The sequence below is a fragment of the Nannobrachium achirus genome (genome assembly GCF_963921795.1).
Source record: "Nannobrachium achirus genome assembly, chromosome: 13".
In the NCBI taxonomy this organism is placed as follows: domain Eukaryota; kingdom Metazoa; phylum Chordata; class Actinopteri; order Myctophiformes; family Myctophidae; genus Nannobrachium; species Nannobrachium achirus.
In genome coordinates this window covers 47,374,982-47,399,560 of record NC_137833.1, presented here as the reverse complement: position 1 = coordinate 47,399,560, position 24,579 = coordinate 47,374,982, and the positions used below count along the sequence as shown (strand labels likewise).

At 41.1% G+C, this 24,579-nt stretch overlaps 3 protein-coding genes across 3 annotated transcripts; 1 reads left to right on the top strand and 2 right to left on the bottom strand.

Moving 5' to 3' along the window:
* Window positions 1–415: 415 nt before the first annotated feature.
* Window positions 416–8,095, bottom strand: LOC308296480 (enoyl-CoA hydratase, mitochondrial-like). The gene is made up of 8 exons (XM_080739767.1): window positions 7,962–8,095; window positions 5,139–5,336; window positions 4,235–4,362; window positions 2,476–2,575; window positions 2,134–2,238; window positions 1,803–1,922; window positions 1,278–1,345; window positions 416–1,176 (listed from the first exon to the last, which is right to left on the bottom strand). Exons 1-8 carry the CDS (start codon window positions 8,056–8,058, stop codon window positions 1,111–1,113), a joined length of 882 nt encoding a protein of 293 aa, XP_080595893.1. The 5' UTR covers window positions 8,059–8,095; the 3' UTR covers window positions 416–1,110.
* Window positions 8,096–11,811: 3,716 nt separating this feature from the next.
* Window positions 11,812–12,294, top strand: sprn (shadow of prion protein; the record flags this gene model as incomplete). Its single annotated transcript, XM_080740798.1, has 1 exon — window positions 11,812–12,294. The coding sequence occupies one exon, from the start codon at window positions 11,812–11,814 to the stop codon at window positions 12,292–12,294; it is 483 nt and encodes a 160-aa protein (XP_080596924.1).
* Window positions 12,295–14,889: 2,595 nt separating this feature from the next.
* On the bottom strand, window positions 14,890–24,450 carry LOC308296483 (mitochondrial ribosome-associated GTPase 1-like). The gene is made up of 11 exons (XM_080739770.1): window positions 24,271–24,450; window positions 22,904–22,968; window positions 21,437–21,541; window positions 20,718–20,804; window positions 20,543–20,599; window positions 18,424–18,514; window positions 18,017–18,078; window positions 16,437–16,533; window positions 16,112–16,193; window positions 15,905–16,017; window positions 14,890–15,097 (listed from the first exon to the last, which is right to left on the bottom strand). The coding sequence occupies exons 1-11, from the start codon at window positions 24,371–24,373 to the stop codon at window positions 15,000–15,002; spliced, it is 960 nt and encodes a 319-aa protein (XP_080595896.1). The 5' UTR covers window positions 24,374–24,450; the 3' UTR covers window positions 14,890–14,999.
* Between the last annotated feature and the right edge of the window lie 129 nt (window positions 24,451–24,579).

The following is a 24,579-nucleotide window of genomic DNA, read 5'->3' as shown; positions in this document are numbered from 1 at the left end:
AAAAGTCCACTACATCAGGGGTTCCCAAACTTTTTGGGCTCAAGGCACCCCTAGAAATGTATATTACAACCGAGGCAACCCTACATTATACTCATAATTTTCACTCCCAGCACCTTATATTTATAGCATGTTTTAGCGATTGTGTTGCAAGGAAAACATTGAGATAATAGACATTTTGGTTAGAACTGACTGAAAATAACATGTATTTCAAAATGATTTTTAAAATGATACTAAATATATGTTTTAAGTGTCCAAATAATTTCCAACTATTATCAAATTATATCGCGGCACCCCTGGACTGCTGTCACAGCACCCCAGGGTGCCCCGTCACCCACTTTGAAAACCCCTGCACTACATTACACCACAGGAATTAGAGACATCACTTCATTTAACTTCCAATTAATTGTCCACTCAGTTACCCAAAACCACGACAAGATTTATTTGCAAAAATGTACATACTGTAGGAAAAAAGGTATTTGCCTACAATGTAGGCATCGATTTGACAGTGAAAATAAAAGGCAACATCACTCTTCCGTCATCACGAGCCAGCAGCTCCAGTTCTATCACCGGCTAATGACAACTATTGCAAACGGTTGGTTAAGTAGAAACATACAGCACTACTGTATGAAGACGGCCACTGATCTTTTAGGTTGTATACGCAGACAGGGTGCAAATGTGTGTAGTCTCTTAAAAAGGGGTAGTTCACCCAAAAAATACTTGTTTATCAATTACACACCCCACAATGCCTTGAATTGTAGATTTCTTTCATTTTGTATCATTCCTAAGCCGATAACTTGATGACCGGTTCATCGGTGAATAGGAGACACTGAGTCTCCTACTCTTTGAGTCTCCGCCGGAATTCAAGGCTTCATGGGGTGTGTAACTGATAGAAAAATAAGTAATCTCCGGTGCATTTACATTACATTGATATGTATTGTTCATAAATGTTTTGAGTGAACTACTCCTTTAAATGCTAAATCCTAATTTAGTTCATTAGGATTTTAGCAGCATTCAAGTTAAGATGACATTTCAGTTAAGATCAGCTTATTATACTCCACTGCACGACGGGCGGCGTAAGAATCAGGCATGAGTCAAACTATGTTCCACTCTCTACTTGTCCTGGAAGCTGGCCTTTCTCTTCTCCACGAAGGCGGTCATGCCTTCCTTGCGATCCTCCTGGTGGGGTGAACACAAGACACCAAATGTCAACCTTAAGACCTGCATCCGGTCAGCGTGTCGCTTCATGCATAATGTGTCAGATGCAAATCGCTACTAACCGTGGCGAAGGTCGCGTGGAACATCCGCTTCTCGAACCGGTTCCCCTCGGCCAAGGTCAGCTCAAAAGCTGCAATCACACATCGATCTATTAGTCATATGAATACAGCTACCAGTGGTGTAAAAGTACATGTACTTCAATTGAGTAGATTAACCTATCTAATAAGCCGATCTACAAGCTCACATCATTTTGTACTTTTACTTTAAGTACATTTTGATACCAATACTTTTGCACTTTTACTCTGACTTTTACTTTGACTTGTAAGGGCACGGTCACACCAGAATAATATTCTACCTATGAGAGCGGACTTCAATGGGAATGGAGCTGATTTGACGAAATCTGCTATTTGCGGATTTCTCGCAAAATCCGCTCCATTCCCACTGAGATGCATTGGCAGAATCCGCTTATCAGCTGGCAACCATACTTTGGTGTGACCGTACCCTAACAGAGTATTTGATACTTTTTCCAACCACAACTGTTGGTTGGTTTTGAGCCAATCAAAGAACTGAAGTAAAAGTTCACACACCTGCATTGACAGCCTCCTTTGCCATGGCTGAAACTAGCTTGGAATTAGCTGCAATTTTCTCCCCACATTTGATGGCTTCCGACACCAGCTGGTCAACTGGAACCACTTTGCTCACCAGACCTGAAGAGCAGAAAAGGCTGTTTTAATCTGTGAGTACGGGTATGGCGTGAACAGGCCTAATTCAGTCTTCTACCTTTGATTTCACAACACAGCTAATTATGACTTGACTCCCCATCCCTCTCAGTCAGTATGGACTACCCTCTTCAGAACCTGTGTCTAGTCACGTGAATGTATACTGTACTGTATGTGTATAATGAAGTCTTTGAGTTACCCGACTGCTTGGCCTCCTGAGCATTTATCTTATCGCCCGTTAATACCATCTCCATAGCCAGGGATTTCCCCACAGCACGGGTGAGTCGCTGAGTACCTCCGGCTCCTGCAGTCAGTCACACAAAGGCACAACAAATAGGTGTGAGCTCACAACACATCACATTGCGACGTAATGTGAGCTTGTAGTCTACAAGCTCACAACACGTCGCAATGTGATGTGTAGATATTCCATTTAGGAAAATACAGATCATTTCTGACGTTATGACAGGATTAAAAGTGGTTCAGATTAATTTCCGGATTGCAGCTTTAAACAGGAAAGATGAAAGACAGCAGAATGCCTTACCAGGAATGGTCCCCAACAGAATTTCTGGTTGTCCAAACATAGCTTTCTCCCCAGCATAGATGATGTCACACATCATCGCCAACTCACAGCCACCACCCAGCTAAAAGCACAAAAAAACTATTCAAAGTTTCCAATTGATTTCTGACTGTATATGAAAGATGTATTCTGTGAAACCTTACTTGACATTAACAGAAATGCCTATCAGAAGCTTGATAGGCATTTCTGTTAACTGTTCTGCTGCCCTTGACAGTCCTCACCATCATTGAAAGGGTTAACACCATGGCGCCGTTGACGGTGAGGACTGTCAATCTTACTGTATATACAGTAAAGTTATTATTACTTACTGTACGTCGATCCGCACCCGCCCGCATCGGTAATGTCTGTGATTTGTTTACAACGCACGTCGGGCGTGCACGCGAAGTGAACGTCCTCCATAGTAAATCCATTGAGAGGCCCATAAAGAGACTTCATTTACTCCAAAAGAGACATTTTGAGCCATTTTGAGCCAGGTCTAATGTAAACAATACACACGGCTGGGCGCAGCCATGTTTCTCTTCTGGGCTCACACTGTCATGTGACTAGATGACGTAAAAACAACCCCCTTCCGGCCCTTCAAAATAATAGCGGCGGCCGACGGAGGAAACGGAGCGGCACCAAGGCACCTAGCAACCTTCAGATTAAAAGGCAGTAATTGTGTTAATTGTTGATGGTGATCATAGTGATAATCATCAAATCAACAATACAATACAATACAATACGATCCATAAAGCCTCTCTGCATTCTTTTGATATTCCAATGATGTATTTTGCGGGAAAGGATCGGCCTGGCATGCCATTCATATCTTAAGTCAAGATCTCTATTTTGTATTTTGCCATAAACACAATACAATACAATACGATCCATAAAGCCTCTCTGCATTCTTTTGATATTCCAATGATGTATTTTGCGGGAAAGGATCGGCCTGGCATGCCATTCATATCTTAAGTCAAGATCTCTATTTTGTATTTTGCCATAAACACAGCTAACGACAACGTCGGACACCGAGTGTAGTAGCTCAAAACAGTGCTGCAATTTCCACATTCACAGATTTCACTCCAGTTAACTTTACAGTAAAACATCAGAAGCATTTCAGAGAGGACTTGTCAGTTGGGCTCCTAACAGATCAGCTGTACAACAGAGTAGGGGTGGGCGATATGGAAAAATGCAATATCACAATATTTTCCCAAGCTGTATCACGATACACGATTTTATCCCGATTCTTTTTCACGTTGGTTTTGATGGTTATTTTTCAAGTTACTTGACAAAAACTAGACTCTCTGTGTTTTTTTTTTTTTTGGGAGGTCTAAATTGAACTTTACAAGTATGTAACTCTGACAGTGTACAAATGAAACCAAATGGACCCTTACGGGTCCATTTGGTTTCATTTGTACACTGTCAGAGTTAAGTGGAGACCTTGACATTTTAAAGTTTGAGAGCTACTGATTTAGACCAAAATGCAGGTTTAAATTGAATTATGCAATGAATCTCTGTATTAACGATTAAACAGGATTTTTTACAAGGCTCCCTCAATTGTATCACGATATATACGATATCTCTGAAAAGGCATAACGTGGACGTGGAGACATTGTATCGTCTCCACGATAATTATCACCATATCGCCCACCCCTACAACAGAGATACTGTAATGATGAAAAGGACTGGTGATTTGTGTTTCCCTGAAGTCTAAAGTACTTTGGAGGTGATGATTTGGGAGACTCACAGCGAATCCGTTGACAGCAGCTATCACAGGCTTCTTGGAGGTAGACACTCTGTTCCAGTGGGCCAGGAAGTTAGTGCCGTAGCATTCGTGGAACGTTCGGTTTTGCATCTCTTTGATGTCGGCACCCGCTGATCAATACAGAGATTAACCACATTAACCACAGCGTTCCCATTTTGGGCATTATAGGCGAAGATCCTGCAAGATTTTACGAAAATAACCGATCTGCAAGCTTGATCAGCTATGGTTGAATAGCCCAAGTATAAAATATGGGGTTAAATGGACTAACAATTGCTTCGTTGTAGTCATCTCCATATTTACAAACTGAGCCACTTGATCAGATAATAAGTGTATGTCATTCAATAATTTGATAACATAACGAGGTGTTTGAACTAAGGCGTGTCCTTTTATGTAGTAGAGACGCTCGAAACGTCACCTTGGTTCTAATTAAATAAATACGCTATATGAGAGCACGATGACGTGTGCCGACTCTATATTTCAATTTGAAAATGTGTTCTTCTGTCCAGCACTTGGGATTTTATCATTTGGATGTGTGTCCTTTGTGAACATTCTGCTTAGATATAAGATGATATGGTCTCTGTCGGGAGGCAATTGTTACTTTTCAGGATTCAAATTCAAAAACAGCAACAGTAGCAGATGGACAAGCTCGAAGTGGTTTGAATTTGTAGATCTGCTACTTTTGATAGCTTTTGAGTGACACTGTAGCATGATCAAGTAGGGCATTCATTTGCGAAAAACACAACTAAGTAAAAATATGGAGGTTTCTGCAAGATGATATAACACACAAGATTGTGTTACCTTGCTATTGGAAATCGCTCTGGATTAAGAGCGTCTTCTAAAATCATGCCTAAATTGTAATTGTGCAAATCATACCAAACCAGCTTACCGGCAAAGGCTCTCTCACTGCCGGTGAGGACGATGGCTCCGATCTCTCCGTCTGCTTCGAAGGCATCGAGAGCCCGCCCCACCTCCAGCATCAGTCCGTCGCACAGGGCGTTGAGAGCTTTGGGCCGGTTCAGCTGGATGAAACCCACATTCTGCTTCTCCCCGCGCTTCTCCACCAGGATGTATTCATATGGACTACCTGGGTGCACACACAACACCATCAGCACCACCACCACCACCACAGAACAACCAGTGCCTTGTGGAAGTCTCAACTTAACGGTATTTTGTCATAATTGTTTACATGTTGAAAAACGTTCATATAACATTTTCAAAAATAGTGGAAATAGAAGATCTAAATAAAGTTTATTTGAGATACATAAAGTGGTTCCTGTGCAAAGCTGTAAAGCTGTCTGGGATCTCCTTTTAGTTGAACTTGTACCAGTGATTTGTGCTGTCATGAAAATGTATTTTTTTTTTCTATCGCAAACTGCTAATAAACTCTTCAATCAATCAATGCGACGCGTTGTGAGCATCTAGATTGGCTATTTCCACTATCAATGTTCTTTTTTAAGTATAAAGTTGTCAAATATGTCAGTCATTTCTTTGTATATTTAGGTTACGTGTCATATCTGCCATGTGCATCTTCAAAAAAGCCTACAAGCCAGACAGAAATGAAATTGTCAACAACGAAAAAACTATTAAATCGTTAATCGCAATTATTTGAGTGATAATTAATCGTCATGTAAAATGACATAATCGTGACAGTCCTACTTAACGTCTTTCATCTGGCTCCACAATGACAGGAAACGGAGGTAGTCACGGAGGAAAATGCATTATAATGTTATCCTCACTGCTTCACAGTAGGGATGGGCAATATATTATTGTTATTATGGAAGATATCTGAACATCAAAACTTACCTCACTGTTCTATTATTTGTCTTTACCAACTTGGGCATCACTTTTTTATTCATTTATTATTATTTGTTATTTACAGAGGGTAGTAGCTGGGCGCAAGTGTTAATGTCCAGCAACGTCCTTCACAAAAACCTGACACACAGATTTAAACCTGGGAGAGGACCAGTGTACAACCACAGTCTTATACTGTCCTCCTTCACAGAGGGTTTCAAGGTTGTGACATGCTGGATGTCGTGTTTCTAGAGTAAGGCACCTGTTGTGCAACAACAAAAAAACATGCATTACTATCACACAGTCCTGTATACCTATAGCCTATAACCCAGGTAATAAACAAGACATACAATACGACAAGAAGAATGAATTTAAGTCTTCTTGGTTAATCATTCAAGTACAACCCTTGTGTCAAGGCCTGTTAAGCTCCATGTGCCACTGATAGGTCTAGTGGAGCAAAGGCCACCACAAGGACTTACTGTTATTTTATGCTTTCCTTAAGCTGCAAAGCTGGAACTCATCTATAAAACTTTATTTGAACCAATCTGTATGGTAGAGAACCCAGGCCAAGTGGGGACCGCCTCTTGAATGAGCGGCAGTAATCATGTCAGGATCATTCATTGTGCAGGACACACAGGTTTGAATCTCGGATAGAACATAAAAAGTTACGGATTGTGGCTAGGAATTGGACGATATGAAAATGTCATATCACGATTATTGTGACAAAAGAAATCGCGATGTACGATATTATCGCGATAATAAAAATCATTATCCTGGGGCGGAACATTTGCCCAAAAATAGCCGATCTACAAGCTAACGCATCCCAACGTGACGTGTTGTGAGCTTGTAGATCGGCTATTTTTTGGTAAAGACATTTGATAGAGTGAAAAAAGACTGTACCAAGTACATATATTATAAGTACCTTTTACCAGAGTTTAAGTGGTACCGGATATGCAGCTCGGCAAATATAAGGTGAATTGATCCCAGTGCATGACAGAGGACGATATCATGATAAATTAAATCTTCACAATGCGATTATGGTGAGTGTTTTTCTATCACGATAAACGATAATATCGCTTATCGTCCCATCCCTAATTGTGGCTTCAAATGTGCAGGCGAATTATCATGACATTATAGTGGTAGTGGCAGATTTACCAGTATTGAGGTCAGAGGTCACACAAACTCACCAATCCAGTGCAAAGCCTACATGTGACTGAACTGATGCAAAACGTTAACTATCCAGCACAAAGTAGGCCTACACTTGTTCTCTCAACAAGGGGACCCAAAGGGAACCTTGGGGGGAGGGGTGGGGGTGCCAGGGGGTACCCAGCTAAATGACTGCTAGTTAGAACCAAATGGACATTTACAGGTCTGTTAACTATGATGGGACCAAATGGAATTGTACATTTGTACACTCTTGACTTAAATTAACAGGATTTTACTGTGCAAGTGTGTAGCAAGTGGATTTACTATAGTCCCGTTTGGAGCCTCACTCTCCACATTCCAAACAGGGCTGTAGTGGGTTACATAACAGCTGTGTCAAGGAGCATGCCTTCTTTTGACATCAAACAGCACATGGGGCGTATGGTTTGTGGACAAAATACCATCACCGACATGTTTTATATTTGCTTATGTAGTTAAGACAGGAACGTTGCCAACTGATTGATTGATTGATTGATTGATTGATTGATTGAATACTTTAACAGTTTCAGACCGGTTCAGAGAAGCTCAATAACAACACAACGTCTCCTAAAAGGATCTTTCCAAGAATGGCTTTGTGGTCCTGCGTACCCAATTCACCGAACTGCTGCTGCTTGTTGTTGCCCATATGCGTCGCACTACTTTTTGTGACAGGTGTGACATTGCACATACATAAAAGACGATAAAACATGAATGCTGCTGTAGTGTAAACACATACCTGTAGTGTAGTGTCGTGCAGCTACAGAGGCGCTGACAGGCAGGGTTCTGCTAGCGGACTGCAGCAGCACAGCGGCGGTTCTGCACAACAGAGCCATCTTGTTGTCAATGAACTTGATGCTTCTCCTCCGTGTCTTCTTCTCCTGCTGGAATGTGGACTTTTCTTCTTCTTCTTCTTCGTGTTTATCAAGGAGGCTCGTAAAAGCGCGTTATCGCCACGACGCCGCCTACTGCATTCGGAAGGCAATGAATTAAATATTTAAAGGGATATTTCACAAATAAAAATAAATAAAAATATCGTTTTATCGTCTAATCAGGCTTTTATGAACACCCTGAACATATTTTAATTTGATTGATGCAATATTTAGATATTTGATGACAATAAAATGACCAAAGGTTTTTCTGAAAGTGAAATATCCCTTTAATATATTAAACAGATAACACCGTCTACATTTCTGCGTCGAACATCTGCAGGGTTGTCAACATTGGACTGTCAGAATCCAGGAGATTTCTTTTTGGGGGGTGCGCGGAACTCCCCAACCGGGGTCTGGGGGGTCCTCTCCCCAAAACTTAATAGATATATTTTCCTGTGTTCTGTTGAATGTTGTGCATGTTTGGTACATTTATCAGGATTACTTTACTAGCATGTGTACAATTTCAGCCTAATATGCCAAATGTAGGTGTACAGATCTGATGACAGAAGCAAAGTAAGACATCTTTAATAATGACGTCTCATCTGTAAGTCATTACTTAAAGGTGTATTTCACTTTCAAAAAAACTTTTGGTAATTTTATCATCTAATCAGGCTTTTATGAACACCCTGAACAGTTTTTAATTAGCTTGATTGAATATTTAGATATTTGACGTAAATGTTACCAGGCCCTCCAGGCCCAGGGCCTCTACCCACACACACCCATTGTAACTTCAAACTTCATTTTAACCATGATAGATTCATTAAAAACACCCATTATCTTTTCTGGACACTCATTTTACCTTCCTAATACGTGAGCAGGCCGTGTTTTTTCGATAACTTTTTTCATTTATTTTTAATAATTATTTTTTTGTATTTCATTTTTTCCATTTTTCCAAATAATTATTAAAAATAAATGAAAAAAGTTATCTAAAAAACACGGCCTACTCACGTATTAGGAAGGTAAAATGAGTCACCAGAAAAAATAATGGGTGTTTTTAATGAATCTATCATGGTTAAAATGAAGTTTGAAGTTACAATGGGTTTGTATGTGGAGAGAGGCCCTACCACTGCTCCCTATTGAAAGTGGAATATCCCTTTAAGTGAATATCTATATGATCTTGCATGCATTGCCCCCACCCCTAAAGCGGGTCCTCCCCCAGAACATTTTTAACATAGTAGATTTAATCTCCTGTGTTCTGGTGAATTTTGTGCATGTTTGATACTTTTATCAGGCTTGCTTTACTAGCATGGGTACAATTTCAGCCTTAAAATGCCAAATGTTGGTGTACAGATTTGATGACTGAAGCAAAAGGACATCTTTAATAATGATTTTTCATCTTTAAGTGAATATCTGTATGATCTGTCTTGCATGCATTGCCCCCACCCCTAAAGCGGGGGGCCTGGGGGTCCTCCCCCAGAATATTTTTAACATAGTAGATGTAATTTCCTATGTTCTGGTGAATGTTGGGAGTTTGATACAAAATCCAGGAGAAATCCAGGAGATTTGCCAATCCAGGAGACTGGAGAGGGGTTCAAAATCCAGGAGACTCCTGGGAAATCCAGGAGAGTTGACAAGCCTGAACATCTGGCGAACATTGCAGAATAGATCTACAAGCTCACAACACGTCCCAAAGAGCTTGTAGGACGTCTATATAGCCAGCCAGGCTATACAGCGGAGAATAGGTGGAAAAGAAAAGGAATAAAGGAGGCTCCCAATCTACCAACCAATCAGCAAAACAATAAATTAGCATAATCATTAGGCTATTATTGTTCCCTGTATTGTGTCATCATTCTAATATTGTGTCACAAGTATTTCAATTTGAATCAACCTTCCTTCCATAATGAAGATGATAAATCGCCTCAGTGGAACGCACGCGCAGCGCGCTCAAGGCAGCTGTGCGCGCGAGCCCTGGTCGTCAGTGTCCGTGGTTATTATTTTCATACACCATCATTCATCACGCGAATGACAAAACATAATTACACTGAGGGGGAAAACACCACAAATAGAGACACTTTGCCTGGTGGTGCTTTGAAAGGTAGGCACGATCTAATTACAGTTCTTAGATCTGTGTAATTATAATGTAGGCTATATGATGTTTTCTGCTGTAGCTACTCGTTTGATTCCTTTAATAGCCTAGTTAGTGCAGCGATAGCCTACCTAGTACCTACTGTACGATCGAGAGAACAGAAAGGAGCATAACCGTCGGATTTGCATGGAAAATAGGTCCAGTGCATGATGTGTTCATGCACACATTGCACAGTGGAATTAATGTGCACGGAACAGTGGAAATAAACAATATCTATGTTCAGTCAGTGCACCTCCTCTGTTTCACATCCTCTACATCGCCTAGAAGTGGCCCAATCAACAAAACGTTTCGAGATGATTTAATTCCGTTGTTTGATCACACAAATCCTGTTTTTTCTTATTTTCACGTGCAAGGGAGGGGTTGAAGAAATAAAGGCATTTGAGCGTGGTCTTTATTTTTAACTGACCTACTTTGATAGAACAGCAACCTCCTGAAGCAATTCCATTCCATATCTCTATGAAGGCCATAATTGCGACCGTCAGCTCGCAGTTACTATCAAAACCTCGACCAGCTGTGAGTCCGTCCGTCAGTCAGTCTGTCTGTCTGTCTGTCTGTCTGTCTGTCTGTCTGTCACACGTCACACCTTTGCCCTGCTCATATCTCCGCAACCGTTGCCCCTATCCATGTGAAATTTTCCACACACACTCCTTGTCTGCCAATCCACAACCTCCACCCTTCCAGGGACCACCGCAGCTCCAGGGACCCCCAGGGACCCCCGCCAAAAAGCTAAAAAACTACCAAATGACGCCCCCAAATCAGCTGCTCACTGTGTTGCTCTGCCACAGACAAAGAGATGTCTACACACATCTCAACAACATGGATCTCCTCTTTTCTCACATGCCCCTCTTCTAGCGCCACCTGAGGCCAGTTCTTGCAAAACACATTTACGGACACCGCTCCTACAATTTGTGCCCTAAAATCACGCAAATCGGTACACGGTATGTCTACACTCATGTCTTCAACATGGATCTGTCCCATATAGCGCCACCTTCAGGCCGATTTTTTAAAACACATTTTTTAACACTGCTCCTACAGTTTTTGCCCTAAAATCACACAAATCGCAACACAGTATGTCTACACTCATCTCATCAACATGGATCTGTCCCATATAGCGCCACCATCAGGCCGATTTTTTGGAACACATTTTTGGACCTAAAATCACGCTGCGACCTGACGGTCGCTTATCTCCCGATTAGGGAGTCTATTACTGGTATGCTACCTGACGACAAAGGAACCAAACACTTTAGAATTTTAGTGTGTTCTCGAATGATACACTTTCTGTAAATATTAGGCTATTGTCTTTAAATATTGGGTAAAAAAGATTGATCTAACACGTTTACCCGTTTTGACCCTATTTGTTCTGTTCTGACTCGAACAAAAACGTCTATTATTTTTTTTTGGCCTAACAGGAAATTAATGTCACGCTCCATTGCGCTGTTAGATTGACAGTTATGTTATCAAGCACGTCACCGTCGTTCTAATCTACAGAGGCAGAGCATTATATTATAGCATAACCAGGTTGATTAATGATCATTGTGTCCCTGTGTGTCATTCCCACTTACTTCCACCAGATGGCGGCGATGAACCAGGCCGTGGCGACGTGCTGGACGTGTCTCCTCCTGTCAGCGTTCCTTCTGTGTGAGCCGGTGCTGTCCAAAGGGGGCCGCGGGGGGGCGCGGGGCTCCTCCAGGGGCACGGGATCGGCCTCCTCCCGCGGCTCGATGGGGGGTCACCATCTCCGGGGAGGAGGCGGCACGACCCGCTCGCGCAGCAGGGGCCCGGGGCGCTCGGGCGCGGCGCGCGTGGCCGGTGCAGCCGCGGCGGGCGCGGTTGTGGCCCTGGCGGCGGACGGGTGGTACGCGTCCGCGTACCGCCGCAGCAACGCGGACGGGCCGGACGATGACGACGACATGGATTACTACAACAGGACCAGTTACTATGAGTCCCTGATGTCAGGCTCTGCTCACAAGAACCTGTCCTCGCTCACTCAGATCGTCTCCATCGTTGTTGCGTTCTTGACAAAGATTGGATACTTGTTGGACGGTATAATGTAGACATGACACACTGTTTCTCGACTTTTGGCAGAGGGGGCCACCAGGGGTCCAAATGGACCCTTATGGGTCCTTAACTCTGAGTTAGCTTTGGTCCAGAGTTCTCCTTAATTAATATGGACCAGAGCTAACTCTGAGTCAGTGCTCAAAATTTAAATATTAGTTAATCTTTGGGATCCCAATCTCTTTTAATTCTAAGAGCATACAACTAGAACCAAATGGCCCCGTTAACGGTTCCTTTTGTACACTCTCAGAGCTACAGACCCGTAAGGGTCCACTAGGACCCTCTGGTGGTCCCCGGACCTGACATAGAGAAACTGATCTAGGTCTACTGTAACATGCAACAAAAGCTCTTATTGATTCCATCTGGGATGGAAGGTGTAGGTAGGCCTACTGCTCTGCACTTGGGATTATATCATCTGCAGGACTGTGCACCAGTGGTTGTCAACGTGCGGACCGAGGAGCCTGTCCCATGGGTCCCTAATGGGGTCCCCAGCCATGATCGATAGTTAATCTTCACCATTACTAACGTGCACAATACAAACAGAGAACGGTACAAGAATGGCTAGAGTTTCACCGTTGTCTCCATTACCTGCAGTCAGTGCGACTGTAAAATAATTCTGGACCAAATGACAGACCATGTCAGACCAAATCATGTTTAACAATTAAAAGTAATATTAGATTGGGATCCCAGAGATAAAATTCATATCAAACTGGTCCTAAAGCGTGTAAAGCAGAGGAATTAATTCTATTATACAGAAACACCTAAATGAAACACATCTACATCTATAATGAATTACCTGCAGCTGCGTTTACCTGTCAAAATGGTCACTGTGGACAATCAAAACTTAAAACACTTTCCACGTAGCTTTGCACATGTATGTAGAACACATCATGTATGGCTACTGAGAAATGTGCATTTTCAACAGATTTGTTTTATATCACTCTCAAGTTTTTCTTCCTATCGCCAAAATAAAAGTCTGGGTTTCCGAGGCTACTCTCAAGTTAATCGAGAAACCTACTTTATTCTTTAGAAAAGACGTTGGAGCCATATACAGTACGTGATCAATCATGTCTTCACTGTCAAATTGAAATCCTGAACCCATCTGAGATCCATCAGCGATGGATAGGCTAAAACCAGGTTTATACTTCGCTGTACAGCTAAATATAAATCTGGCATTAGTAAGTCGTCATACAGCATTCCATATTTAGCAGAGAGTACCAAAACCTCTGTCTTTCAATCTTCCGTTAATAAAAAAAAAAGGTTTATTTTCATAATATAGAAAAACATTTGTACTGCCAGAGTCACTGCTCACTGTTAGCCTTCTGATGTACATTTTTAACTTGTATATTGTTGGACATTTTAAGGCTTCTGTCTAGAAGCATAGAGATGCTGTCGTGTCTTTGTTTACGTACTATATACACATGTTAAATTGTTTTCACAGCTGACTATTCATCCCCATAGATTTGATAAGGGTTTATAAGGCATTTGTAACACGAGTCTGGTATCACAAGTCAGCAACACTAGTAGTATTGGGTCTCTGAAATACACAAACTTGTACTTGTAAAGCCTAATTTATCAAGGCCGCGTGTGTGTCGCAAGTGGATTCCCATTCCCCCCACCCTTTGAAAAGACAAGTAAGCACTGTGGTAATCCAAAGTAAGCACATCATCACCACATCACATGTACATTTAATAGAAACGCCTAAAGTATATCTCTGCTTTGTGATCATAATTTAAGCCTATCTGGTCCAAATGAGATTCATGTCAGAAGCAGGGATAGGAAGGTCACATCTATGGAGGTTGTGTAATAGGGCAGTGGTTCTCAAAGAAGGGGCCGGGGACACCCAGGGGTCCTTGATGGGGATCCCCAGCAAAATGAGTTAATATGACATAGGGCATTAACGACTTGTGATTTTTGCAAGTCGACTCGACTCAGTAAAAAGTCGAGTTGAAGTTGACTTTATCGTTTGATGACGTCACCACATCACACACAACCCCCCAATTATTTTGGGGGGTCCCCAGATGATTAACTTAATGTGAAACATTGTTTTCTCACTCAACAGTAAACAAACCAACATAAAGTTTAAGTTTAAGCATGTAGATCTGCTATTTTTCAACTTCGACTTTTGACTTTCTCTGGTGGGAGTCGACTTGTGTAATGAAGTCGACTGAGTCGACGTTTTCGTTAATGCCCTAATATGACACAAAAAAACCTTTTAACTACTTCAACCGTATTTTATACGTAGCCTATTCACCAAAATGATTTCATCTTGAATCTTTTCAACAACAGAAATCTTCTCTTATGGGGGTTGGGGGTCCCTGTCACAAAATATTTCCAAATCAGTGTCTATGGCTGGGTAAATATCAATTTAGCGCTCCCTGACATGGAAATGTTTGAGAATCACTGGTGTAGGGACTCTGAGTCAGTCCACCATCACAGACACTCAGGAGCTACAGACTGTTTCTTCTCTTTATGTGCGTTCTAAAACCTAGACAACACTGTAGTGAAAACAAGATACTGTACATAATAAATACGAGATTTTATTACCAATGTCTTTATGCTAATAAACACAAAACCCCTTGTGTACACTACACTGTGCCCAATATTTGATTCATCCATTGTAGGAGAATATTTGTTTCATCCATTAGGAGACCACAGTTTTTTCTATGAGCTTCCGGCTTAAGAACAAACTCTTAAACATGGCTCAGTCCAGCATGACCTGTCCCAGCTCTCCTTTCCTGAAGGCTCTGATGAAATCATAAGCTGCTGCCGAATAGTTTGGAACTGTGATGGTGATGTTTCCTGAGGGAGACCAGAACCCGGCTTTTATTTACCACGCTTATTTATGACACACAAACATTACAGTTTACACCTTAATAATCGTGTTGTGCCCTGGGTTACTGAATGTTCACAGTTTAACGTGTGCAATAAGAGCGTTATGGTGGAATACTAGAAATGCTGATACTCTGGTAAAGCATCCCGGTCGCATGTTTTCACATTATTATGTGTCTTGGGCAGACCGGTCTAGCACCAAGCAATGGGCGGGCGTTTTCCAGAAACCAAAAAGTGGAAGAGCCAATCAGCGTCTGCGCTCAGGGCCATTGATAGACGGTGATTGGCTCTTCCACATTTAGCTTTCTGCTAAACGCCTACCCAGCGCTTCGGAGACCAGAACGGTCTGCAGAAAACACATGATAATGTGAATCATGCGACCAGTATGGTTTACCTACTGATACATCTCTGGTGACATCTAAATTAAATGTAGTTGCTAAAACAGCGGTGAGAACAGCCGCAAACAAACCTATGCCTACTGCTTTGGGGACCAATCGTATCGCAGTAACTATATGAAGTACCACCCTAAAAACTTGTATACATTTTTTTAATTCTCAAATTGTTTCCCGACAGTTTTAGCCTTGGTATTGACTTTAGATGTCACCAGATATCATAGGCTTTTGGTTTTCAGGTAGAGGCTCTGTGTCACTCTCTTTAACGGCAGTTTGAAAGTTGTTCAAATACTTCAATATGTCTATAAAAGTGGCGGTAGAACGCCACAACGGATTCATTTTAGACAAGCAGAAATAATGTTTGGATGAGCACGCAGTTTCTTACCTACTCCAGTGATGGCTTTGACCCGCTGTGTCTTGCGTAGGTTGACAGCAATTCGTTTGAGAACATTCTGGATGTCGTCACAAGGTTCTCCAAGGTCATATTTCTCAACATAACTTCACATAAATACACATGCAAAGACAGTAAATACGTAGACTGACAGTATCAAAGTACACCCCTGATGTACAGTAACGCTGAGGACATTCTCACCTGAACTGCTCTAGTCTGTTCAGAGAAAACAATAAGTAGTCAGCGATGACGTCTTCACCAACCAAATGGTCCAGTATAGTTCCTGAACAAGGAAAACATTAAATAAAATTAAGTACATTAAATAAACTATGGAAAATGTATTTAAAATACATTTTAAATATCTACCTATCTAGCAACATTATCACTCATGGACATCTCAAATCAGAAATTAGAATTCATCCCATGCTTAATTCTATCCTGTCCATAAGGTGACCATAAACTATCAGAGCCAAAGAGCTAGTGAAACCTCGCTTTGTTAATTAAACAAATAAATAAATGCTCTCACCACATAAAGCTAGCTTCATGCCAGTCTCAACACTCTCAATCTTAGGAGGCAGGACTCCTGGTGTGTCCAAGAGGTGCACGATGGGTCTCTGACATACCTGAGGGAAATGAACACACAATACCAGTAAGACTCCCTAATCGGGAGATAAACGACTGTCAGGTCTGATGACATGACTCTATAGACATACTGTGTACCGCTTTGCGTGATTTTAGGTCAAAATCTGCAGGAGCAGTGTCCTGCAGCCTCATGGTGGTGCTAGAAGAGGGCCATGTGAGAAATGAGGGGTGGAGGTTGTGGTTTGGCAGCCAAGGAGTGTGTGTGTGCAAAGTTTGGCATGGATAGGGGCAACGGTGGCAGAGATATGAGTAGGGGAAAAGAGTAACGTGATGTGACGTGACTGACAGACAGCCGGTGGAGGTTTTGATAGTTAACTGCGACCTGATGATTGCAACTAAAGATTTTTTTCTTAACTATTACTCTATCAATTACTTTTTCAATTAATCGAATAATCGAGAAGCTTGTTTATGTGAGGAATTGACACAAGTCAACACAAAATGATAGTTAGTAGCCCTATTGAACTAAAAGACAACTTTTAGTCCAATACATTTATGCAATTTAAAGACATTTAAGAAACACTCTTTTATGTCTGTGTATTGTGTCTATGATAATGATTATTCAACTGAATGTTATCTGTATATATCACAACTACTAAAGCCAGACCCCATGTTAATGACTTCCCCTTACATGAAGCTGAAGTGACAAGCAACGGATACGTTTTGTTTTCCCAGAAGTCCTAGAGCAGAGATGATGATGATTTTTATATCAACAATTCAATATGGAAATATTCAAATCCATTGTTTTATAATTGACTAAATCCATTAGTTTGATTAACTGCCCCTAATACTCAGACATACCCACATAGCCGGGGAGCCACAGGCCCAAAAGCTCAAAGAATAGGGTTTTACCTGTGACGTCATGACATACTTTTTATTTTAGTTTTTTCTATTAATTTGGTCATTAAGGTACACAGAATGAGAGGCCTGCTCTGCCGAAAACTCTGCGAAAAAAAGTTATGGCCATTTGTATATTCACTCCATCGACTTCAATATACAGGAAAGAAACACACCAAAAAGATATGCTTTAAGTAGCATGTGAGGGGTCAAACTAGGGGTTCTTGATGATTCTGAATCCATTGCAAGCATTTGTTTTGCATGGAAAACATTCCTTGGGCTGATGACTCATCACTTTTCACAGGTTTGAGAGGCTGAAATCTAGCCCAAGTAATGTTTTTCATGCAAAACAAATGTTTGCAATGGATTCAGAATCATGAAGAACCCTTAGTTTGACCCCTCACATGCTACTTTTTTTGGTGTGTTTTTTTCCAGTATATTGAAGTCAATGGGAAACTTTTTTTCGCAGTGTTTCCGGCAGAGCAGGCCTCTCATTCTGTGTACCTTATTGACCAAATTAATAGGAAAAACTAAAATTTGGAGTATGTCATGACATCACAGGTCTTCTCTCATTTTGGCACAGTGGCTCCCCGGCTAACACAGAGGCAAATGAAATCAAGAAACACCTGCCTGAATTTTGGTCAGGACAGCTCGGGTTATACCTGGTTCCCCACCCACTCTGGATGCACGACCTGACAAATGACAAAACATTATACTTGCAAGAGAACAAATGCATGATACGGCATAAATCATATCGTCACTGTCGAGCAGAAACCTTGTATCTCCAAGTATCAAATTCGTACGTTTTTTCGCAAAGTAAAGTCCAGCTTTATCATACAAGATTGTCGCACTAAAGGGAAAATAGCAGATCTACAAGCACACAACGCCTCGCGGTGCGAGGCGTTGTGTGCTTGTAGATCAGCTATTTTCACTACTTTAAATCTTTTGAACGATTTCGGACATAGAGGGTTTCCACCCGACAACGACGATATGTCCTTCTTATGTGCATCACAGCAGATCGATGTGGTTGTGCATACCTTTCTTTAAATATGTTCTTCTTATCGAGTTAATAAGAGATGACTTCCCCACGTTTGGTACGCCAATCGCCATCAGGCAATAATTTGTGTTCTGAAAAGTTGATACATCACATAGATAATTGGTCAGCATGACCCTGTCACAGTTGTTGTCAGGCACATCAAGCCGAGTTAGAGTTAGATCATTCCACATGCTCAGAATTGAGTTCCTGAGAAGAACTTAGCTTAGGCTATAGAAATATGATTTTGACTTTAATTGTGGGCTCGCCTGGAAGGCGAGCACACGTATGTTATCTTCATTATTTATTTATTTCTATATTTATATACTAGTCAGTATCTCCTCAAAACTTTGGCGCGCTTCATCTCTTAAACGCTTACACCTTTCAACACCATTCAAATTTTTATGTGTTCAGCCTACTGAGGACACGTGTGCTTGTACTTTTGGTTTTGAAATGTTTTGTAGTATAAATATAAAAAAATAAAAATGTTTAACTTTAAGCACCCAATGCATTTCCAATGGGTTTAGTGAGTGGAGACAGAGTGAGACAGAGGAAAGGGACCCATGTTTATATTAAGTCGCTGTGGCTGCAATATTCACACTTCAGATATGCTATTTATATCAATGCGTTCACACAGGTCTGCTCTCTGATTTGATCCAAATGTCTAAGCTGTGTGATGTATAAAACTATAGTTATAGTTAAAACTATAAATAAATGTCCCTCTCCACTCTACTGATTACACAGCTGTGATCAAGAATCAAGTCCGGGCGATGGGATGTAAATCCCATAGCCATATATCCTAGAGCCCGCAGGGACAGTCAGCCATATTAGTGGTTGTTGTTGGTTGTCAGGGAGATATCAAAACCAATGCATTTCCAAGTCAGATCCACAAACACAATAAAAGCCATGCTCCACTCCTCAGTCTGGAGTGGCCACATAGAAGAACGCCTTGGTTATAGACATAGTGGAGGACAGATGTGATCTGGGATTGTTAGCCTACAGTATATGCACTCAATATACTCCACTACAGTTGGAGTCCATTTGACAGTTGCTGGTTCCCAAACACAGAATCAAAAATGTAGATCTAGAACACATAGAATATGTACAGTACAGTAAGGTTCAGTAGAGTACAGTAAAAGTACAGTAAGGTTCAGTAGAGTACAGTAAAGTACAGTAAGGTACAGAAAGGTACAGTACAGAAAGGTACAGTAGAGTACAGTACAGTAAGGTACAGTAAAGTACAATACAGTACAGTAAGGTACAGTAGAGTACAGTAAAGTACAGTAGAGTACAGTAAGGTACAGTAGAGTACAGTAAAGTACAGTATAGTAAGGTACAGTAGAGTACAGTACAGTAAGGTACAGTACGGCACAGTAGAGTACAGTACAGTATAGTACAGTAAGGTACAGTAGAGTACAGTAAAGTACAGTACAGTAAGGTACAGTACAGTAAGGTACAGTAGAGTACAGTAAAGTACAGTAAGGTACAGCACAGTAGAGTACAGTAAAGTACAGTAAGGTAAAGTACAGTAGAGTACAGTAAAGTACAGTAAGTTACAGTACAGTACAGTACAGTACAGTACAGTAAGGTGCAGTACAGTATAGTAAGGTACAGTACAATACTGTAGGGTACTGTACCTTACAGTACCTTAAAGTATCCTATTTGTTGGGTTGGAATCGAGCCCACACTGTTTCGAAGGAACAGTATTTCTAGTTAAAAGTGGTCCCTCTGATTTATTAAAAGAACTAAAGGTCTTGCCTTGAAGCCCACCATTTCATGTAAATACATCTACTATTGTCATATGTACAGTATGGTAGCTAGATGTCATGGAAGAGTTACAGTATACCAGAATGGCATGGCTTTAACAAAACAAAACAAGTGATGTGATGTGTTGAGAACTTGTACATAGTAGATACGCTATTTTCAGTTTTGGTTCCAGGGACATTAAGCTATGGCTGCCGACTGCTATTTCCATGTCTTTAGTTTAAACTTGCTTCCCTAGAAATAGTTATGTTATAGAAACATTTTATGAACCAACCACTTTATGCTATAACCTTTTTGCTTTTATTCCAGGTAAAAACTGGAAACATTAAATGACAAAACCATATGGTGTGGTAGTGCACCTCATCTCTGTTAAAACGGGGATGTCCCTCTATCAGCTCCGTCACCATGGGAACCAGCTACAAGAGAGACAACGACAGCATGCCAAAAATGTACTTTTTCGTTTAATCACATGTCAATCAACAGAAATGTCTGCATTTGCCAAAAAGCTTTGTTGCCGACAAAGATGGCTCTCACCTTCTTGACGTTTTTATCTTGCTGACGGAGACAGTCTGTGAAGAGAACATTCCTTACGCCACTCCTCTCAAGTTGCTTTAGGATTCGCTGCAGAGAAAAGTTATAATTGTTTTGAACAACTTAAAAGGGGGTAAAATATGTATTTGTTTAAATAGAAAAAGGTTTTAAAGGTTAATGCTATAATATTCCAATAGTAATCATCATCGCTAAGTGTAGAGTGTTTGTTCAGTAACAGGAGTCTTCTCATCTCTCCAGCTCTTTATTAAACTGAAAATAAGATCTCAGGTCAGAATACCATGAGGATACGATGATTTATCAGCTTCAATTTGATAGTGTTCCAGTTCCAATTGTGTCTGCTTTATTGTTTCATCACTACTGAACAAACGGAATATAGAGCTTTACCAGTAAGACTCCCTAATCGGGAGATAAGCGACTGTCAGGTCGCATACACAAACTTTAGAAGGCAATCGTAGCCAATCAGGGAGGAATATGAGAAATGGTACAGATCCATGTTGATGACATGACTTTAGATATACTGTGTACCGCTATGCGTGATTTTAGGCCAAAATCTGTAGCAGTGTCCAGATATGCGTTTTGCAATAATCAGCCTCATGGTGGCGCTAGAAGAGGGCCATGTAAGAAATGGAGGTCGTGAGTTGCCATCCAAGGAGTGTGTGCAAATATATGACATGCCAAAATATGGACACCAGAGTTAATACCTGTTTTCCGGACAAATCAGCCAGGTCCATCTTGTTCAGAACAAGTACATGAGGTCTGACATCTAAGCTCTCCTGAAACAGAGGGTTTCTCCCAGAGAAGGGGATGTGCTACAGTTAAAGAAAAGCGTGTTATAAAGTTGCAACAAGTTTCTGATTTATGGCAAAACTACTGTACTTGCAGTTGACTGAACTGAGAGATGGGATAGTGAAATCTGGCTTTAAACCAGTTATCTGTGACGTTTGTGTACTACCCGTGATTCAAACCTGGGTTTCCCAAATGAGACCACATTTCTACTACTCTTCCAAGTCAGAATCCCTACTTGGCCAGATGAGATATACAGTAGCACGTACGAGATTCAGGCAGTACTACGTGCCAACCAGGAGGTGACTGTCCCACCTGACATCAGTCTAAATATCTTTTTTTAATATTTTAAAGTCTAAATATCTCAGCGGAAGAGAAGGGAAGACCACCTCCAACCACTGCCAGATGTGCTACTGTAGTTATATTGCAACAGCACACTCTACCATACAGATTAGAACTAGAGAAATTGCAATTTGGGAAATTGCGAGTGTGGTTGCCTAAAAAGTAACTCTTACATCACAGACTCTTACATCACTATATATGGTGTTTCCCATTCAAAGTCAATGGGGAAGGTCAGCTACCTAAAAGTTACCTTACTATATATGGTGTTTCCCATTCAAAGTCAATGGGAAATGTCAGATACCTAAAAGTTACTCACTATATATGGAGTTTCCCATTCAAGTCAATGAGACTAAGAGTTGTAAAAACTGCAAAATTCCCCAGAGTAATAATGTGGTTGCCCTGGCAACCACACTAATAAGACAGGTTAAAAAAAAAAGAAGAAAAAGAAAATCATTAAAATATGTTTCAGACTGCAGCTTTAAAGAATGATAAGATGAACTATAATACTGGTATACAATGTGTAATGGTATTTCCACAGAGGACTAATTTCGTCCCAGGAATTGTGAACCCACATAATAATCTAATAATGCAATCTAAATCAGTAGTTCTCAAACTTTTTTTGTAATTCAAAAGTATTCAACATAATTATTTCAAACACTTTCAAGATCTTTCTAAAATGTTCAAAAATAGCAGATGTACAAGCTCACAGCACAGCACTAAGTGACACGCTGTGAGCTTGATGTCTGCCATTTTTTAATAGCCAAAGCTCAAATCTAAAATGACACCAGTTTTAATTTTAAATTCTCGAGTCCCACAGGGCTCTATACAAGGCCACCTCCTGTTTTCGCTGTACAATGCACTAAATATACAACTAGTTATATCTACCAGCCTGAACTTATAAATATGCTATTTTCACTGAATGTAGGCCCGAAAATAGGGACACTAGGCCTAGGGTTCAAGTGGTTAAATCTTTCTTTGATTGATTAATTGATTGTTTTATTGACACTGTGCACAGAACTATTCTATTGACGATGAAAGGATATTCTGGCATCGTGGATCTCTATAATGCAGTCCACATTCTTCAGGTTGAACTTCATCTGCTTGAGACCTGCAGTGGATCATAGAAGAGCATTGTCAGTCACTATCGATGGCAAATATGGCTATATCGGTGATTCCGCACATTTTTTATTTCAAGAAGTAACCACAGTTTGATATGCATTAGGCTACACACAGACCCTAACCCCATGCATCCAGTGGGACTTGCATAGAAGACCTCCCTAGGGAGATGCTCGGGAGGCATCTGTACGAGATGCCCGAACCACCTGAGCTCGCTCGCTCCTTACCAAGTGTTGGAGCAGCGGTTCTAAGTCTCTCTCTCTCGGGTGACTTGAACTTCTCACCCTTTCTAAGGGAGATGCCAGGCAGCCACCCGTCTGAGAAAACTCATTTCGGCCACTTGCCCGCTTGTATCCACGACCTTATTCTTTCGGTCATGACCCACACTTCATGACCATAGGTGAGAGTAGGAATGAAGATTGCTCGGTAGACAGAGAGCTTTGTCTTCTGGCTCAACTCTCTTTTCATCACAACAGCACAATTCAGCGACTGCAATACCGCTCCTACTGCTCCGATTCTCCGGATGATCTCCTGCTCCTGTGCTCCATCCTCCCCTTTCTCTCATTCATGAACAAGACCCTGAGATACTTAAAACTCCTTCACCATGCTACTCATACACTGAGTTGGCAGAGCCCAGGATTGAACCCAGACCTGTGTGTGTGTGTGTGTGTGTGTGTGTGTGTGTGTGTGTGTGTGTGTGTGTGTGTGTGTGTGTGTGTGTGTGTGGTACAGACACTCACTGTTGAAAGTGTTCTATATCTATTCATTACATGAGAGTTGTTAGAATCGGGTAATATCTTTGTATCACTGTAGATAGACTGTACATAATGTGTCAGTATAATATCAATTCATATATTCACTGCAAATATATATTCATTAAATATAGAGGCCAAGTGCAGCTATCAAGTGCCAGAATAGTTTTGACTCCTGCATGTATCCTGTTTTTCCATTCCTATTTTTCCAACTACCTACTGCCCTCACTAAACACACGATGGACAGGATGTAACTTTAAAGTGTGTGTGTTCCATACCAGTACTGAAGAAATACAGCCACCATTACATCTTTCACATTTGAATCACTGGATGAACGGGTTTATTTCGACAACAAAGAGAATAGCAAGCAACCATCGTTCAGATATGGAACGACACAAAAACCTCCACTGTTCATCTTATCTTCTGAACAATGTACAGTTATTGCGCAAGTAATCAAGTTATTTCTAAAAATAAATGTATATCACATAATAGTCCTATAACGATCATAAGAGGTATAACGATAGTCTGTGCTCTGGGCTCACCTTTTGCCATGTGTCCAGGAAACCACCGCGTCACTTCACGTTCTCCAAAATCAAACACTGTTCTAAATGCACCGGCATTGCAGAGTGCTTTATAAAGTTTCATAATTGTTATGAGTAACCTATTAAACTAGAAAATCTATCCTCAAGGACCTCAACCTTCTGCACAGCTCACCATGTTCAAGTTGGTGCATCACTGTTTACAGACCGACCTGAAACGGGTTAGAAAATACCGTTCCGCAGTGTAGTGTCCTTGAAAGCAGTCCCCCTTCCCCACAGTACAGCAAGTAACCATTCATGAACTTTTATGCA

What these genes read in the sequence shown, in the direction of transcription:
- LOC308296480 (XM_080739767.1), bottom strand. Translation starts at nt 8,058, where the DNA reads ATGGCTCTGTTGTGCAGAACCGCCGCTGTGCTGCTGCAGTCCGCTAGC. An exon ending in CTGCTGTCAACGGATTCGCT is followed by an intron (nt 2,576 to 4,234) that starts GTGAGTCTCCCA and finishes TTGTGCTTTTAG; the next exon opens with CTGGGTGGTGGCTGTGAGTT. An exon ending in TCTGTTGGGGACCATTCCTG is followed by an intron (nt 2,239 to 2,475) that starts GTAAGGCATTCT and finishes GACTGACTGCAG; the next exon opens with GAGCCGGAGGTACTCAGCGA.
- LOC308296483 (XM_080739770.1), bottom strand. Translation starts at nt 24,373, where the DNA reads ATGAAACTTTATAAAGCACTCTGCAATGCCGGTGCATTTAGAACAGTG. An exon ending in TCCTGGACACATGGCAAAAG is followed by an intron (nt 22,969 to 24,270) that starts GTGAGCCCAGAG and finishes GATCCACTGCAG; the next exon opens with GTCTCAAGCAGATGAAGTTC. An exon ending in CATGAAGCTAGCTTTATGTG is followed by an intron (nt 16,194 to 16,436) that starts GTGAGAGCATTT and finishes TTCCTTGTTCAG; the next exon opens with GAACTATACTGGACCATTTG.